Genomic DNA, 17140 nt, shown 5'->3' on the forward strand with positions numbered 1-17140 from the left:
GGGAGATATCAAATAACATTTTGAGTTGAAACTTCATAAATTCTTCAATCCTAAAATTGTTGTGGAAATATATGTGTTTGTTTACATATTTGTTTGTTCATATATGTGTTTAGGTGCATATTTGTTTGTTTACATATTTGTTTGTTTGCATACGTGTTTGTTTACATATTTGGTGTGTTTACATTTTTCTTTGTTTACATGTGTTCGTTTGCATATTTGTTTGTATATATAAGTGTTTGTTTCCATATTTGTTTGTTTACATATTTGTTTGTTTACATATTTGTTTGTATACATACGTGTTTGTTTACATATTTGTTTGTTCACATATTTGTTTGTTTACATTCATGATTTGATTTGATTTGATTTACAGATTTGTTTTTTACATATGTGTTTGTTTACATATTTGTTTGTTTACATATTTGTTTGTTTATATATTTGTTTGTATACATAAGTGTTTGTTTACATCTGTGTTTGTTTACATATTTGTTTGTTCACATATGTGTTTGTTTACATATTTATTTGTTTACATATTTGTTTGTTTACATATTTGTTTGTTTACATACTTGTTTGTTTACATATTTGTTTGTTCACATATTTGTTGGTTTACATATTTGCTGTCTTTACCTATTTGTTTGTTTACATATGTGAATGTTTACATATTTGTTTGTTTATATATTTGTTTGTTTACATATTTGTTAGTTTGCATATTAGTTTTTTTTACATATTTGTTTGTTTACATATTTGTTGTGCACATATTTGTTGGTTTACATATTTATTTGTTTACATATTTGTTTGTTTACGTATTTGTTGTTCACATATTTGTTTGTTTACATATTTGCTGACTTTACATATTTGTTTGTTTACATATTTGTTGTGCACATATTTGTTGGTTTACATATTTATTTGTTTACATATTTGTTTGTTTACATATTTGTTGTTCACATATTTGTTTGTTTACATATGTGAATGTCTACATATTTGTTTGTTAAGACTTTTGTTGTTTACATATTTGTTAGTTTGCATATTTGTTTGTTCACATATTTGTTTGTTTACATATTTGTTTGTTTACAAATTTGTTGTTTACATATTTGTTTGTCTAGATATTCGCCCTGCGTTTAATCTCCTGGTTGGATGAAGTGCTGCAGTACAGTGAGGGATTTCGTGCTCTTTTCTCAAAAATTTTAGGAAAATCATTTTTTCTTATTATCATCACTAATATATATATCTTGATGGATAAACCTGATAAAAAAAAGACTATATAAGTAAATTATGACGTCATAGCGACGAAAAAGGTTTAAGTTTAATAAGGGCAAAAAAACCTTTTATTTTTCTACTACTGTCTGTTGTAAACAAGATATGGTGGTTCCTGGTGTACAATCATGCCTTGGTATTTTGACTTTTATTCCCTGCAGTTGCAGTACACTTACAAAAGTACTTGTTTTTAAACAAAGATAAATAAATATGTAAAAAAAATGAATGCTGTTAAGTTGAACAAGAAGTTGGATTAAATAACAGAAAACAACCTTCTCTGCTTGAAGGTAAAAAACATTTTAGTTTTTTATTATTGTTTAGAAACTATCACATTTTTCTAGTTTCTGTTAGATTGAATACAAACTTATTATTCAAGGTCTACTCAAAGAAGTGAATAGTTGTTTCGATTTATGTTTTTTTCAAGAATAAGGATTTATTGTTGTGAAAGAATATTTTTTGTTTGATAATATTTGTTAAAGAATATTTGTTGTCAGAAAATATTTGTTTTTAAAGAATATTTGTTTTAAAAGAATATTTGTTTGAAAAGAATGTTAAAAATATTTTTTGTTAAAGAATATTTGTTTTGTTGTTAAAGAATATTTGTTGTCACCTCCCCCCTTCCCCTGTATACGCCTCTGAATTCTTGCCAGATTTTTGTTGCCGGGTTTGATTCTGATTTCTAGTTTTTAGGACGACTTAACAGCGACTAGTTTATCAGTTATTTTCTGAAATAATTTATCAATTATATTTTGTCGCGTTTATACTACTGGACTTATAGGGTGCTTCGCGTCCATTTCAGTTTTTGTACATTTTTTATTAAAAATTAGACTTCGTAAGAAATACCTCGATTTCTGCAAGTTTGCGGTTCAAAATGTTAAATATTTGGGTAAAAATTATAAAATAGAGGGTAAACCAGACGTCAGTCGGAGTAGGGTTAAGATATTACTTTTTATACTTTATTTAATACAGGAATGCTGCTGGAACACGTGAGCAAAAAGGAGTTTTCTGTTGTATTTACAAACAATTACGGAGCTATTTTCAAAGATTTTATTCTGGTTAGTGTCTTTTACGTGTTATTAATTCCATATTTTAATTCTTGATGGAGTCTATTACATACTGATAATTCTTGATGGAGTCTATTACATACTGATAATTCTTAATAGAGTCTATTACATACATATTGATAATTCTTGATGGAGTCTATTACATATTGATAATTCTTGATGGAGTCTATTACATATTGATAATTCTTGATGGAGTCTATTACATACTGATAATTCTTGATGGAGTCTTACATATTGATAATTCTTGATTGATTCTATTACATATTGTTAATTTTTGATAGAGTCAATTACATTTTGTAAATTTTCTTGATTGATTCTATTGCTATTTTTAATTCTTAATGGAGTCTATTATTTTAAATTTGTTCAATGTTCAGGACGATCATGAACACTCGTTCAGTGTGACGAGTTTATCTGTTCAGTTGTTCACAGTTCCTTCCCTAGCTCATTATCTTATATCTAGTCAGGTATTTTAAGGGGTATTTCCCCCTCCCAACCCCCTATCTTTGAAAAAAAAATTCCTGGAATGTTCATGCAAAGAGCAAAGTTCTGCCTATAAAAGTCTACCGACTTAACTTAAAATTTTATTTTAGACTAAGAATCCCGTAGATCTACTTAAAATTTGAGGCAAATTGATCCAGGGGTTTGTGCCTTATAATCGGACATCCAAACAAACAAACGAGACAGACAAACAAACAGACAGACAGACAAACAAGGTTGACTTCTTCTAGTCAAACTTAAATCTTTCAATTTAAAAGTAGTTTTTCAGTTCATTGGATGTGGCTAAGCGATATCCTGAACAAAGATTTTAAGATTTAAAGTATTTGCAAAAAATGAATATATTTTATATACAAAGTATTTGCAAAAAATGAATATATTTCATATACAAAGTATTTGCAAAAAATGAATGCGCTTGACGTATCATCAAAATTATTCGATTCAATATCTCTTAATAGATTAATTGTTTATGAATTTCTGGATGAAAGGATTGAATTATTGGTATATTGTATATATATATATAATTTATATCTGTATTCATATATTTAATTATAACTGATAAATGGATTTATGAATGAAATGATGATTTATGGATTGATTTATGATTTATGGATTGATTGGTTGATTTATGATAAATGTTGATTGAGTAATTTACTGACTGATTGATTAATATACTGATTACTGATTGATTAATTGATGGATCGTTTGATCAATTGACGGATTGATTAGTTGACGGATGGATCGAGTAATTGGCTGATTTATTAATCTGATTGATTTGTTAGTTGTCTGAATGATTGATTATTTTTATTGATTGATTGATTGATTGCCTAGATGTGAGGTACCTACTAAGTGTTCCCCCGGACAGGTTCGAAGACAACACTAGGCTAGGGTTCCTGCACGGGTACTCCATGCTCCTCGATATCCTCTCCTGGATGCACGGCATGGACGGGCATATCAGGTGGCAGATCCCCCTTTTTTCTTCGTCACAAATATTCGAAATTTTTTACATAGAAATATTCTAAATTTTTGATAAATAAGAAAAAGTGTGAATAATGAATTTTTGTACCTTAAAGAAGAGAGCATCATGAAGAAATTTGTTACATTTAGATAGGAACACGCTTGTTAGACCCTTCATGTAATAGTGCCATGGATTACTCAGAATTATACTGTTAATCTGGCGGCCTGGCGTTAAGTTGTTAAACAATTTACATATTATTTATCTTTCTTAGACAAAGTTTTAATTATTATCACTTAAAACTTAGAGAACATTAAGGTTCTAAAGGTGAAATTTCAAGTGACCCTCCATGCAACGATGGCAATACCCTATTCAGAACAGTACCCTTAAAAGCTTTGATGAGATATTAATCAGATGGGGCTTCTTTTACAGATCCAATCCTCTTATAATCCTCTCATAATCTTAATCCTGGGTTCTCTTAAAAGGAAATCAGACTCTTACAATCTCTTTAATAGTTTATTGTTTCAGACAAGTAAACCAGCATATTGAGTTTGAAGCAGACTGGGAGAATGGTTTTAATCTTCATATGAAGCTAGCTCCAGTTATCTCTCTAACTATAAGGTTTGTAAACAATGGCTTAGGAGCCATTCCATTTTGGTCTGGTGTTGCCCGTGGAACTTTAAAAACACTTATGTTTAGCCTATGTCATCCTCGGGGTACCCACGGGCTTTCTCAAAATATTTCAGCATTTTGTCCAGCCATTTGGACAGCTGCTAACAGACATGTATTCCATGGAAGTATGTTTATATTATACTAGCTAGAGTGCCCGGCGTTGCTAATGGAATTTAAATTTAGGGTTAATTTTAGGGTTCCCTAAAAAAAAATGTCAGCCAATTTGGTCCGCCCGTTTGGCCAGCTTTAGCTAATAAATATAATATAAATTGTAGATTGTAGATTATAGATTTTATGCTTATTGAAAAATTAAATACTTCTATTTTAGATGGTGTTCATTGGACCGAACTATATTTATCAAAGCGCTTAGGATGCTTTTAAAGCGGATTCAGGTTTGTACTTATGTACAGAATATAACTAGTTCATGTACAGAATAATACTGGTTTATGTACAAAATATATATAAGTGTGCAATGCTGTATGTAAATATACTAACACTCAAGTTTACACTATTGTACACTTTGTAGCTTATGCTAACATAGGCGGAGGTTGAGGTTGAGGGGATGGAGAGGATTGAGTGTATTGTGGACAAGAGGTTCAAGGCTGAGGTGATCAACTACTCAGTAGCCCAGCAGGAGGTCTCCATGCATATCCCACTTACAAGAATATTAGCAGGTACGGGCTAGCAGGGGTAAATATTAAATATTATCCTAAAATTCATTTGTTTCCTAGTTTATTTAATTGGAATATTTATTCAGAACGGTAATTTTTAAAATCGGTGATTTCCTAGAGAACGATTTGTTGACCCTTTGCCCCTCAGCCCCCCCCCCTTCCATCAAAAAATGAACTAGAAATTTTAGTTATTCAAGGGTGATTTGAAACCACTTTAAAGAACCTAACCTAACCATGAAGCAATACTAAATGAATATTAATTTTTGATAATTATTGGAATTTTGACATGTACAAAATTGATAGAAGGGGGGGGGGGTCCAGAACTCGTTCTCTCGGATTGACCCTTAAAATCAGTTACTTTTATTGTGTAAATGTGAAAATATGCCACAAAAATTTACAATTAACTGGTAAAACTGACGTTAAGGGTAACAAAAAAATAGAATTGATTTTTCACATCTTTTTGTTTAATGTATTGTTGGGGGTTTATTATTCAGCTTACTGTACACTACTGTAGGTCTGCTTGTGCATATGGAGAAGTTCGACCTCACCTGGGATAGTCTGGAGGTCAAGGACTGCGTTAGACCTCTACTAGAGCAGGTAAATTGAAGGTCAAGGACTATTTTCTATCTCTTTTATAGCAGGTTAAATGGAGTTCAAGGACTGTGTTCGACCTCTTAAAGAGCAGGTAATTCGGAGGTCAAGTACTGTGTTCAACGTCTAGCAGTTAATTTGGAGGTCAAGGACTGTGTTCGACCACTTTTAGAGTAAGTAATATAGAGCAAGTTCGACTTCTTTTAGAGCAGTTTATTTGGAGGTTAACGACTGTGTGAAACCTCTTTTAGAGCAAATAAATTGGAGGTCGCCTCTGATTTGAATTTTATTTAAATAGATCAGATGTAAATGTTTTCAAGAATTATAAAGCTTGTACGAAAGTTTCCAAACAATCTTTTTAAAAATTTAAACAACTTTCCATGAAAAATTAGAAGAATTTTTTTAACAATTGGCTGCTTCCTTTAAGTATTTTCCAAAATATCAGTATTCACAGTTTATGATAGGTTAGGCTAGTTTAAGAACCTTAACCTTGAGGGGACTGCGAAGGTAAAATGAAAGGGGATATAGGCTAAAGGAGGCTAGACATTTCAGGCTTTCACCTTATCAAGAATAGTTTTATTTGATGTCCCTGTCTCGAAAAATTAATTTAACACTATAGTTAAACGATAACTCATATATACAGACGGAGCCACGTGACCAGATACTGCACTGCCATTTTTGGAAATTCTGGTCACATGATACAGTCGAAACAAGATTAAATTCATTATATCTATTAAAAATGATTATCTGGTTATTTTTAGATTTGTGCCATATAAATCTTTACATGATACTATATCACATATACGAGTTTTTGTATATCTTGGACGCAGTTTTACATGAATTTCTCGAGACATGGACATCTGATAGAATTGATTAACTAGACTTGGTCATGATAAACTCCAAAAATTGTTAGGCTGTAGCCTATACCCCTTTTATTTTACCTGAACAGTCCCTTTAAAGGGACGAAACGTTTTATACAGTTTATACAGAAACTTTAAGCATTTAGGCATTTTTTTTATTGTGTTAAGATTCTTGAATATCCCCTGAGAACCAGTGTTCTGGAGTCTCAAGTATATGCTGGGATGTGGAGAAGGAATGGATATTCACTTCAGCATCAGATTTATTATTATCATAGTCCCAGGTTAGCCCCTCAATAACAATGTACGCAGGGGTTGTATTTCTCAAAAATGATTCCCTCCCGTCAAATTAGGTATGTTCCCGTATTTTCTGAGTTCATACAATATACACCCCTGAGCTAAGAAGTAATACAATGTGTCTCAAGTAAATGAGTTCCTTATAATAAAAAAATTGACAAATAATCTTTTATAAATATAATTATCCATTATATAGCGTGGCAAACATTCGTGAACCTAATCTAAAAGCATGTACTTGACAACCCCTAATTCTAAACATAGAACATCGTGTGCCTTTACAAGATTTAAAGACTATAGTTCTGAATTATGTTTATTGTTAATTGATTAAAACCGAATTGTCTGAATATCCAATATTTTTATGTTTGTTGTTAATAATAATAATACAATGAGACCAAAAAACTGTGGAATAGGAAGATGATTTTAAATCAACCTCATCTCATTTTGTCATTAAAGGGAGTGTTCGCGAAAAATGAAAATTAACAGAAGGATGAGGTATCACAGTCATATGTAATAAGAAGGCTTGAGTAGTTCTTTTCTTGTCATTGACATGCGGATTTTATCACATTTGGATTTATTCCTTCCCGAGGAAGATGATATTAGCTCTGCGGTGTTCCACGAAACATGAATGTAGCAAGACGTTTTGAAAGTCGTCTTTGATTTTTTGATTTATTTGTGATGTTCAGTTGTCAACCTACTTTCACATGTATGATTCTCTTGAAACAAAAACCACAATATTTTCCTAGTCCTGGCATTTCCAAAATGTGGTCTGCCTTTTTTTGTGCTGTAAATACAACCGGAGATATCAAGAATTTTGTTGATATTTCAATTCTATTAAAAAAAAATCCAAAATTGTCCAAATCTGAATGAAAATCTTCATATCTTGGGTAATATTGAAAGCACAAAGAAAGTCAAACCACATTTTGGAAATGCCAAGATAAGGGAGATTGATTTAGCTCTAGATATTTTTACTTTCAAAATTAGGTTTACGGCCAAGTGGCACAAATTATTTTGACAATGAAAGACGACCTTCAATATGTTTAGCTACTGTCATGTTTCGTGGGACACGCTGTATTTGATTATAGGTGTAGGGTTGAGATGTATGACCGTGATGTTGAACTGCTTCAGTTCTGTGCCGCTAATCTTGAACCTGAACAGTTTCTTGTTCATCTTCTCAACAAGTTTGGTTTGGTTACCTGGGCTTCACAGGTTAAATACACACTAAAGGGACTGTACACGGAAATTCAAAAGACTCTTTATTAAAATTGTTGCATGTTTGATTCACAATGGTACTCTTTAAACCTTTCTCGTAGAAAAAGTTATGAAGATATTCTTTGCGTTCATTCTGAATATTGATAACTTTTTGTTTCTCTTTAAATAAAACTAGCGGAATTATGGAGGACAAAGATTGAAATTAACAGAATTCAACACTTCAAGATGTAAAAACTAAGATATCTTTCTCATAGTTGCCCAGAATAATGTAGTTGTAAGTTTATCATTGTAAATGTTACGTGCAGCTCTAATATTGGCTGATTACTTTATTTTACGCTAATAGTCTATTTATAGTACTATACTAATTCATTTTTTAGTAAATCATATACTAATGTGCAAATATGCTTTTTTTTGGATCGGGATAAAAGTTTAATCTTGATAAGAGAATTCTCTTTTACGCAATTCAAAGATGATATTTTTTTTTTTCTGTCGTACAAATAACTGATTATTTTCATACACACGTATAAAAATTAATTAAGAATTCCTAAAAAATTTTCCTCCATTGCAATGGTGTATACTGTATACTACTACTGTCACACTGTGTCGTTAATGATTATTTTTTGTAGAAAAATATTACTTATATGTTTAGGGTTGCGAGATAGGGGAAGAGGAATCATTAAGACATTTAACACTTTTAGTTGATGAATTCTTTGCTCTTCTAATCACACTTTTAGGTCAGGTTTATAATTAATTGTTGCAGGAATGGGATTCTTTTCCATTTTTTTATTTATAGATTGCTTATTCAGACTAATTGACTAATTAATATATTGTGAATTTAACATTTGCTAGAATTTTTTTAGTTACTTACGTTTGTGACAAATGGTTTATTGACTAAATGGTTGATTGACTAAATGATTGATCGACCAAATGGTTGATTGACTAAATGTTTGATTAATTAAATGGTTGATTTAGTAAATGGTTGATTTAGTAAATGGTTGATTATTTCAGAATTGATTGACGAAATTGTTTGATTAAATTGTTTTTTAACTTTATAGTTAATTGACTAAATGATTGACTGACTAAATGATTGATTGACTAAATAGTTGATTGACCAAATGGTTGATTGGCTTAACGAATGACTGATTGATTGATTGATTGAATGACTGATTGATTAATTGATTGATTGTGTAGGAGAACGGTATATAGTGGGTGTAGGGGAGGTGACTAAAGAGGAGATAACAAGGAAGGATATTATTCAACTTCTCTGCGTCAAACCTATGTCTCACTCCGCATTAAACAACGTAAATATCCTTTGTATTATTTTTAGAATGGTACTCTAGGTACTCTAGGTACTCTAGGAACTCTAGGTACTCTAGGTACTCTAGGTACTCTAGGTACTCGAGGTACTCTAGGTACTCGAGGTACTCGAGGTACTCGAGGTACTCGAGGTACTGGAGGGTGTTGGTAAAAGTTTACATAAAATCATAGATTAAAAGAACACAGATAGAACACTAGATGTCGTCTTTTTAATATTTAGGGGTTTACAAAACCCTAAGGCAGAATCCAATAGGAGATACGAGCATGCTGCGTTGAATTAAAAGACAGAGAGAGCTTGCGCGTCACTACTTTGGGCCTCTACTTCAGGATTGTTGGAGGAATTAATAACCTATATTACCTAGAACCGAATTTAATAAATTTGAGCTAGTTTGCTGAACTACCTATTTATATTGTCAGGCCCTGCAAGAGGATGTGAACCATGAGACTGGTCTTGAGAAGGTGATTGATCAGGTCGCTACCTTCAAGAAGCCGGCCCAGGGGCTCGGTAAGGGAGTCTACGAGCTCAAGGAGGAGTTGTACTCCGAGTACGATGTGTTCTTCTTCCACTACACCAGGGAGGATCAGAGCAAATCCGAGGAGGTGCAGAGAGCCAGGCTCAAGGCAGCTAACAGCCCACAGGTATTATTCAAGGAACTGTACACGTAAATTCAACTGAACTTCCATTTAAAGAGTTACATGGTATCTTTTTTCATTTCTCTGAGCAAAATTAGTGAATTTATTCTTGCTTTTCTATCTGAAAATTTGACAATTTCTAAAACGAATTCTAATTCTAAAAAAAATGACTTGTTGATTTTGTTTGTGGTATTAGTGTTGAGTTGTCAAGTTCTAATGGGTTCTCAATAATCTGTGGAGTCTTAAAGAAGTTCTCCAGTTATTTTCTGATCATGTTAGTTCTGAGAGTTGTTTTAATACACTTAAGAGAAATTGGTGGGCGTTAATATGTTTATTTTTCAAATATAACGAGACTCATGATAATAAATTGATCTAATTGGAAGCATAAATCCAATTTAAGTAACCGATGCCAGCATTCAACAATATTATAACTTAATTTTATCGAAAAAAAACAAATTAAATAAATTCTCAACTCTGATTTAACCAGAACTTTGTCCTGTGATGAATATTGAATATCGTTTGACTTGTACAATTACCTTTATTCTTTGTACATAAACAGTTGTACTTTGTAATTGTATGATTGTAATGGGTAATTGAAAACTTGTAATTGGTAATTGCAAAATTGGAATTGGTACTCGTACAATTGTACGTATACAATTATACTTAGCACGTTTGCAATTTTGGTTTTTACTTCCGATTCTAATTTGTACATATACAATTATGCTTGTACATTGTACATTTTTATAATTGTATTTTTACTTTTCATATGCAAATAATGTACTTGTGAAATTTTACTATATAGTTTAAAGCTGTACTATTTACTTATGCAAATATTGAACTTTTATAATTGTAAAACTGTACTTTGTACTTTTGTACAATTGTGTTTTGTACTTTTAAATTTTACACACGCAAACATGTTCAGGTTGTACCCCCGCCAAAGCTACCTGGATTGAAGAAAAACTTCAGAGGTCTTCTTGATCTTCTTGAATCAGATTTCTTGATCTACCTTCTTAACCTTGTTCTGGTCAGGGCAGACGACCTCAAGTCAAAGTGCTTCTCCGAAGATCAGGTTTGACAATATTACAGGGGTGTATATTTTCTTTTAAAATATTCCCCCCTTTTGAAAATCATTTTGTTCCTCTCAAAATTTAGGTAGAAATGATTTTAGAGGAAACATTTTTTTTTTGGGGGGGGGGGGGGAAGTATCATAAGGATAAAGAAAACTGTTATCATCTCATATCCTCCAACTTTTAATTTTCTAAGAATAATTTATTTCATTGAATTAAATGCACACTTGGAGCTTATGTATAAGATAGCACTAACCTTTAAGCCACAGTGAACGCTTATGATTTAAATAAGAAAGAAGTGATAAGTGCTTAATGAACGAACAAGTCTGTTAAAACGAGAAGTTGATTTTTAATTCAAAAGTTCCTGTTGGGTTTTGTCCTCTTCGTTTTTTACTTTTGATAAAAAAACCTAGGACCAAATTTAATGATTTTAAGCTAAGGTCAGATTCACCGACAAAAGGTCAAACGACACAGGGTCAAACGAAAAAGGATCAAACGACAAGAGGGTCTAACGACAAAGGGTCAAAAGTGCGACAAAGGGTCAAACGACAAAAGGTTAAAATGTTAAAAATATTTTTTGATTTTAATCATAGGAAACTCGCAACCCTCCTATCAATTTTGTACATGGATCTTATATGTTAGACATGGATATAATTGACCATGTGACCGCAGCGCTCGGCCCCCTAGCCTGTCCTAGCCGCAGCGCTCGGCCCAGAAAGTGTTTTAACTAACCTTACCCGTGGCCGCAGCGCTCGGCCCCTAGCCTGTCCTAGCCGGAGCGCTCGGCCCAGAAAGTGTCTTAACCTAACCTAACCCTAAATAATAATAAATAAATACTTACTGTAACATATGTCAAAATTTAAAAAAAAATTGCCCCTTTGTCGCATGTTTTGACCCTATGTTTTTACCCTTTGTCGTTTTACCCTTTGTTGCGCTTTTACCCTTTGTCGTTTGACCCAATGTCGTTTGACCCTTTGTCGTTTGACCCTGTGTCGTTTGACCCTGTGTCGTTTGACCCTTTGTCGGGGAACCTAAGGTCACTGAACTCTTTACCGTTGGTTCAAATCCTGAATCGCCGATTCAAAGTTATAGTCATGAGGATTTGAATCGGTGATTCAGGAAATGAACAGGTAGTAAGTAGTTCATCGACCTCTCCCAATTTATTAAATTCGGTCCTTGATTAAGGTGCATCGAGTCCTGTATCTGGTTGGAATAGGTCTATTAGAGGAAAATAGGATCAAGGATCAAGGTCTAGAAGGATCCTTCAAGTTCTCAGCTAAGGCTCGTGAGGTCGGGATGGTTTCAGCTCTGGAGGCACTGGTTGGGAGCCACAGGATAGCCTCACACAAGGAGCTCCTGGCCTGGGTTCTAGTCAAGTTGAAGCAAGCTCTAGGCCTAACAACTGAAACTGTATCCCAAGGTAAGATATACTAATATGTATCTAAGGTGGTTTTGCATAATTTTGTGGGTCGGAGGTAGTTTAAAGGGGCTTAGGGTGGTTAATCCATCCATCCCTCATCCATACCTAACATCTGGTCGCGTTAGGGCCTTGAAAAGACTATACATAGATATATTTTTAAGCGAGCCTCAATTTAACACTCAATTTTCATGAAAAAAGATAATGCTTGATTTAAAGGGTACCATTGTGGATCGGGCATACCACTCTATAAATGAAGGACAACTTGAGTTAAAATCTTTACTTGGCATCACCATAGATAAATAAATAAACATAGATAGCTTATGTACGCAAAATCACCAAGAATTGTACAGTCCGCGAACTCATACTTCTAGGGGTCAAATTGTACTTCAATGATAAGCGGGGTGGTTTTAATGAATTTCATAATTATTAAACCACTCAGGAGTGAATTTTATTTTGAGAATATCAATATATCACATTGACGAGAACTGAAGAAGGACATGAGAAGAACTAAACTAACTTAAATTTCTCTCTACAGAACTCATGTACACCACAAGTACTCAATGACATAAGAACAGCTAATGTTCACAACCGATCTAGTTAATCTATATAATTGGAATATCTTTAAAACATCTCTGTACATTTATATATTTCAAGATGAAAAATGTCGTCTTATGCGCAATCTATCTTTATCTATGGACATCACTGGTCTCTTTTCCATAGAAAACACTTTCATGAAAATGTCCAGCCCTGAGCTGGGAACTTTTGTTTTAGTTACTCATTATCCCGATTGCTCGATCTCGATATCAGCTGCGGGCACTTTTAATTATAGGAATGAGGATCAATGCTTAATCTCTTTGTTTTAGTAAGTCCTCCCCTGATAAAACCTCTCTTGAACCCTTGACTGGGAACGATTACATGCGGGAAGGATATCATTTAAAAATTTAACTATTCTGCAGATTATCAAAAGATCAAGATCAAGCAGTGATCTCGATATCCTGAATGACAATTTTTATTGACCTTTTTTAGTTGTTTTAGTTGTTAAAAATTCGTCTTCACGTTGAAAATAGAAAAAAACATTTACATCTTTAATGATGGTTCATTGTTCACCAAGTGCACCAAGGTTTAGAACTGGGTCCACTTTGAAGCTTCGCAACGCCTTTGGCTTGGGTTTCACCTCACCCCTCCACCTATATAATAGAAATTCCTGAACATGTTGATGATGAAAACAAGATTGCTAGTAAACTATTTATAATCTTTATAGGTACTCCTGAACATGATGATGATGAAAACAAGATTGCTAGTAAACTATTTATAATCTTTATAGAAACTCCTGAACATGATGATAATGAAAACAAGAATGCTAGAAAACTATATATAATCTTTATAGATACTCCTGAACATGTTGATAATGAAAACAAGAATGCTAGAAAACTATATATAATCTTTTTAGATATTCCTGAACATGTTGATAATGAAAACAAGAATGCTAGAAAACTATATATAATCTNATGTTTAGAAGAATGCTAAACTGTTTGATAATGTTTAGGAGAATGCTAAACTGTTTGATAATGTTTAGGAGAATACTAAACTGTTTGATAATGTTTAGAAAAATGCTAAACTGTTTGATAATGTTTAGAGGAATTCTAAACTGTTTGATAATGTTTAAGAAGAATGCTGAACTGTTTATGTTTAATAAGAATGCTGAACTGATTGATAATGTTTAGAAGAATGCTAAACTGTTTGATAATGTTTGAAGAGAATGCTGAACTGTTTGATAATGTTTAAGGAGAATGCTAAACTGTTTGATAATGTTTAAGGAGAATGCTAAACTGTTTGATAATGTTTAAGCGAGAATGCTGAACTGTTTAGAAGAATACTAAACTGTTTGATGATGTTAAGAAGAATGCTAAACTGTTTGATAATGTTTAGAAGAATGCTTAACTGTTTGATAATGTTTAAGGAGAAAGCTGAACTGTTTGATAATGTTAAGAAGAATGCTAAACTGTTTGATAATGTTTAGAAGAATGCGGAACTGTTTGATAATGTTTAAGGAGAAAGCTGAACTGTTTGATAATGTTTAGAAGAATACTAAACTGTTTGATAATGTTAAGGAGAATGCTAAACTGTTTGATAATGTTTAAAGGAATGCTTAACTGTTTGATAATGTTTGAGGAGAATGCTGAACTCTTTGATAATGTTAAGAAGAATGCTAAACTGTTGATAATGTTTAGAAGAATGCTGAACTGTTTGATAATGTTTAGAAGAATGCTGAACTGTTTGATAATGTTTAGGAGAATACTAAACTGTTTGATAATGTTTAGGAGAATGCTAAACTGTTTGATAATGTTTAGAAGAATGCTAAACTGTTTGATAATGTTTAGGAGAATGCTAAACTGTTTGATAATGTTTAAGGAGAATGCTAAACTGTTTGATAATGTTTAGAAGAATGCTAAACTGTTTGATGATGTTTAAGGAGAATGCTGAACTGTTTGATAATGTTTAGAAGAATGCTAAACTGTTTGATAATGTATAAGGAGAATGCTAAACTGTTTGATAATGTTTAGGAGAATACTAAACTGTTTGATAATGTTTAGAAGAATGCTTAACTGTTTGATAATGTTTAGTAGAGTGCTAAACTGTTTGATAATGTTTAAGGAGAATGCTAAATTGTTTGATAATGTTTAGGAGAATACTAAACTGTTTGATAATGTTTAGAAGAATGCTAAACTGTTTGATAATGTTTAGAAGAATGCTAAACTGTTTGATAATGTTTAAGGAGAATGCTAAATTGTTTGATAATGTTTAGAAGAATACTAAACTGTTTGATAATGTTTAGAAGAATGCTAAACTGTTTGATAATGTTTAAAGAATGCTAAACTGTTTGATAATGTTTAAGGAGAATGCTAAATTGTTTGATGAGACGCCGAGTGGATTACGGGATCATAAGATGTCCATGTGTGAATGGGATGTTGAGGTAGAGAATGGATTTCCAGGTAAAAAACTTTTACAAACATTTTTTAGTATTCAGTAGCAGGGTTTGATCCAGAAAAAATATTTTAAAATATATTTATGAATATGTTGATATGTTAATGTAGTTAAGCATTTATAGGACAGTTCAAAATCACAAAATGTTCAGCGATTTTTTATTTAAAGACTGAAATATTGGTTACTACTGTTATTACTTTTTAGTTTAAAGACTGAAATATTGGTTACTACTGTTTTTACCAACCCAAAAAATTTGAAAGGTCAAAAAAATTATCTAGCTAATGATCGTAATAGTAATCATAATTGTAAACGTAAACGTAATCTTAACCGTAATCTGAATTTCATGATCTAGCATTGGGGTTTAAAAACGATATATTGAATTTATCATTATTCTAGTTTGCCTGGGACCAAATAGATCACAAGCCAGTCCAATGGACAGTACATATACCTGTATACTATGTCAGGTAAGACAATGCAGCATGGCCCATAAAAGATGAGGCTGAATTTTAACGGAATAAGTCATTGTTCAGTCAATAAAGTGTGAATTATAAGCCTTTTTTTAATGATTTTGAAAACTGATATTTTAAATTGTGACTTCTCTACTGCAGGAAAACATCTAGGAATTATCAGGATTAAACACTTAAGCTTACGGTCCCTTAAATACAGTACTTCATTTCTTGCACATTAAAAAATTCAAAAAAACTAAGGGTTTACTTAGACTGAAGGAATTCCTAATGTTTGACATTACACTGCTGTAAATTATTCTGGCATTATTTAATGTTTTACAAAACATAATGGTAGATGTCAAAGTCTACTACAGTCAACAAGAATAGGTTCACACCCTCTGCTAATGGTGGATATCAAAGTCTACTACAGTCAACGAGAATACATTGCTACTTTTGTTGAATCAATATGTATTCATAAGTTTAATGAATGCATTCCTGAAAATGTTTTGATTATTTGAGTGCTGATTAATTATCTACTTCTAAATGCACAATCAATATATATTTAGTTGAGTTTTCAATTTGTATACTTTGTTTCAACAAATACGATCAAAACAAAATTATCAAACATTATATTTTTAATTGGCTCATAATAAATTTTCTTTTGTGTTTTATTTTAAGCTGAACCATCATGCATTATTATTTTGTATTTTGTGTTTGAAAACAAATACTATAACTATAACTATTTAAGGAGGATGAAGAGCTTAGCAATGATATTGACAGTAAAACTTTAGTGGCTGTGTCCTTTATTCAGAAGTCCACTGTGCTTTCAAGGTAATCATTTTCAAAAGCATATTTGGCTTGTCTGTTTTTTAGTCTTGGTTTTGTGTCCAGTAAACGTTATAAGGGCTAAACCAAACGCTGGTCAGGATTTTAGAAAATTTTATTTTATTGGGAATCTACCATTAAAATCCGAAAAAGCTTGGAATCTTACGTTGCAAGGTTTTTATAATGTACTAGCTAGGTAACCCAGCGTTGCCCACGGGAGTCATAGTTAGTCCCACCGTTTACCTGCCCCTTGTCGTAAATTACGATTTAGCTATTTTTCCCGTTAAAAGTGGACCAACCCAACTTCAAATCTAAAAACTAACTTATGATCGGACAAACACGCACAGACAGACATACAGAGATTGCAACTTATAAATATAGATTA

At 32.2% G+C, this 17140-nt stretch overlaps 1 protein-coding gene across 1 annotated transcript in view; it reads left to right on the forward strand.

Moving 5' to 3' along the window:
* Positions 1 to 17140, forward strand: part of LOC111695998 (E3 ubiquitin-protein ligase UBR2) — a 40544-nt gene that overhangs the window by 4519 nt on the left and 18885 nt on the right. The window contains exons 9-31 of the mRNA XM_023465505.1: positions 1101 to 1185; positions 1488 to 1566; positions 2079 to 2137; positions 2191 to 2306; positions 2690 to 2779; positions 3540 to 3555; positions 3642 to 3768; positions 4294 to 4386; positions 4766 to 4829; positions 4979 to 5111; positions 5623 to 5705; positions 6728 to 6840; positions 7936 to 8059; positions 8712 to 8796; positions 9254 to 9363; positions 9797 to 10018; positions 10935 to 11081; positions 12265 to 12499; positions 13950 to 14009; positions 15124 to 15127; positions 15368 to 15492; positions 15881 to 15948; positions 16679 to 16761. Coding sequence (XP_023321273.1) covers positions 1101 to 1185; positions 1488 to 1566; positions 2079 to 2137; positions 2191 to 2306; positions 2690 to 2779; positions 3540 to 3555; positions 3642 to 3768; positions 4294 to 4386; positions 4766 to 4829; positions 4979 to 5111; positions 5623 to 5705; positions 6728 to 6840; positions 7936 to 8059; positions 8712 to 8796; positions 9254 to 9363; positions 9797 to 10018; positions 10935 to 11081; positions 12265 to 12499; positions 13950 to 14009; positions 15124 to 15127; positions 15368 to 15492; positions 15881 to 15948; positions 16679 to 16761 — 2321 coding nt within the window. The remainder of the gene's footprint in view (positions 1 to 1100; positions 1186 to 1487; positions 1567 to 2078; positions 2138 to 2190; positions 2307 to 2689; positions 2780 to 3539; positions 3556 to 3641; positions 3769 to 4293; positions 4387 to 4765; positions 4830 to 4978; positions 5112 to 5622; positions 5706 to 6727; positions 6841 to 7935; positions 8060 to 8711; positions 8797 to 9253; positions 9364 to 9796; positions 10019 to 10934; positions 11082 to 12264; positions 12500 to 13949; positions 14010 to 15123; positions 15128 to 15367; positions 15493 to 15880; positions 15949 to 16678; positions 16762 to 17140) is intronic.

This window comes from Eurytemora carolleeae, unplaced genomic scaffold, assembly GCF_000591075.1.
Source record: "Eurytemora carolleeae unplaced genomic scaffold, Eaff_2.0 scaffold102, whole genome shotgun sequence".
Taxonomy (NCBI): domain Eukaryota; kingdom Metazoa; phylum Arthropoda; class Copepoda; order Calanoida; family Temoridae; genus Eurytemora; species Eurytemora carolleeae.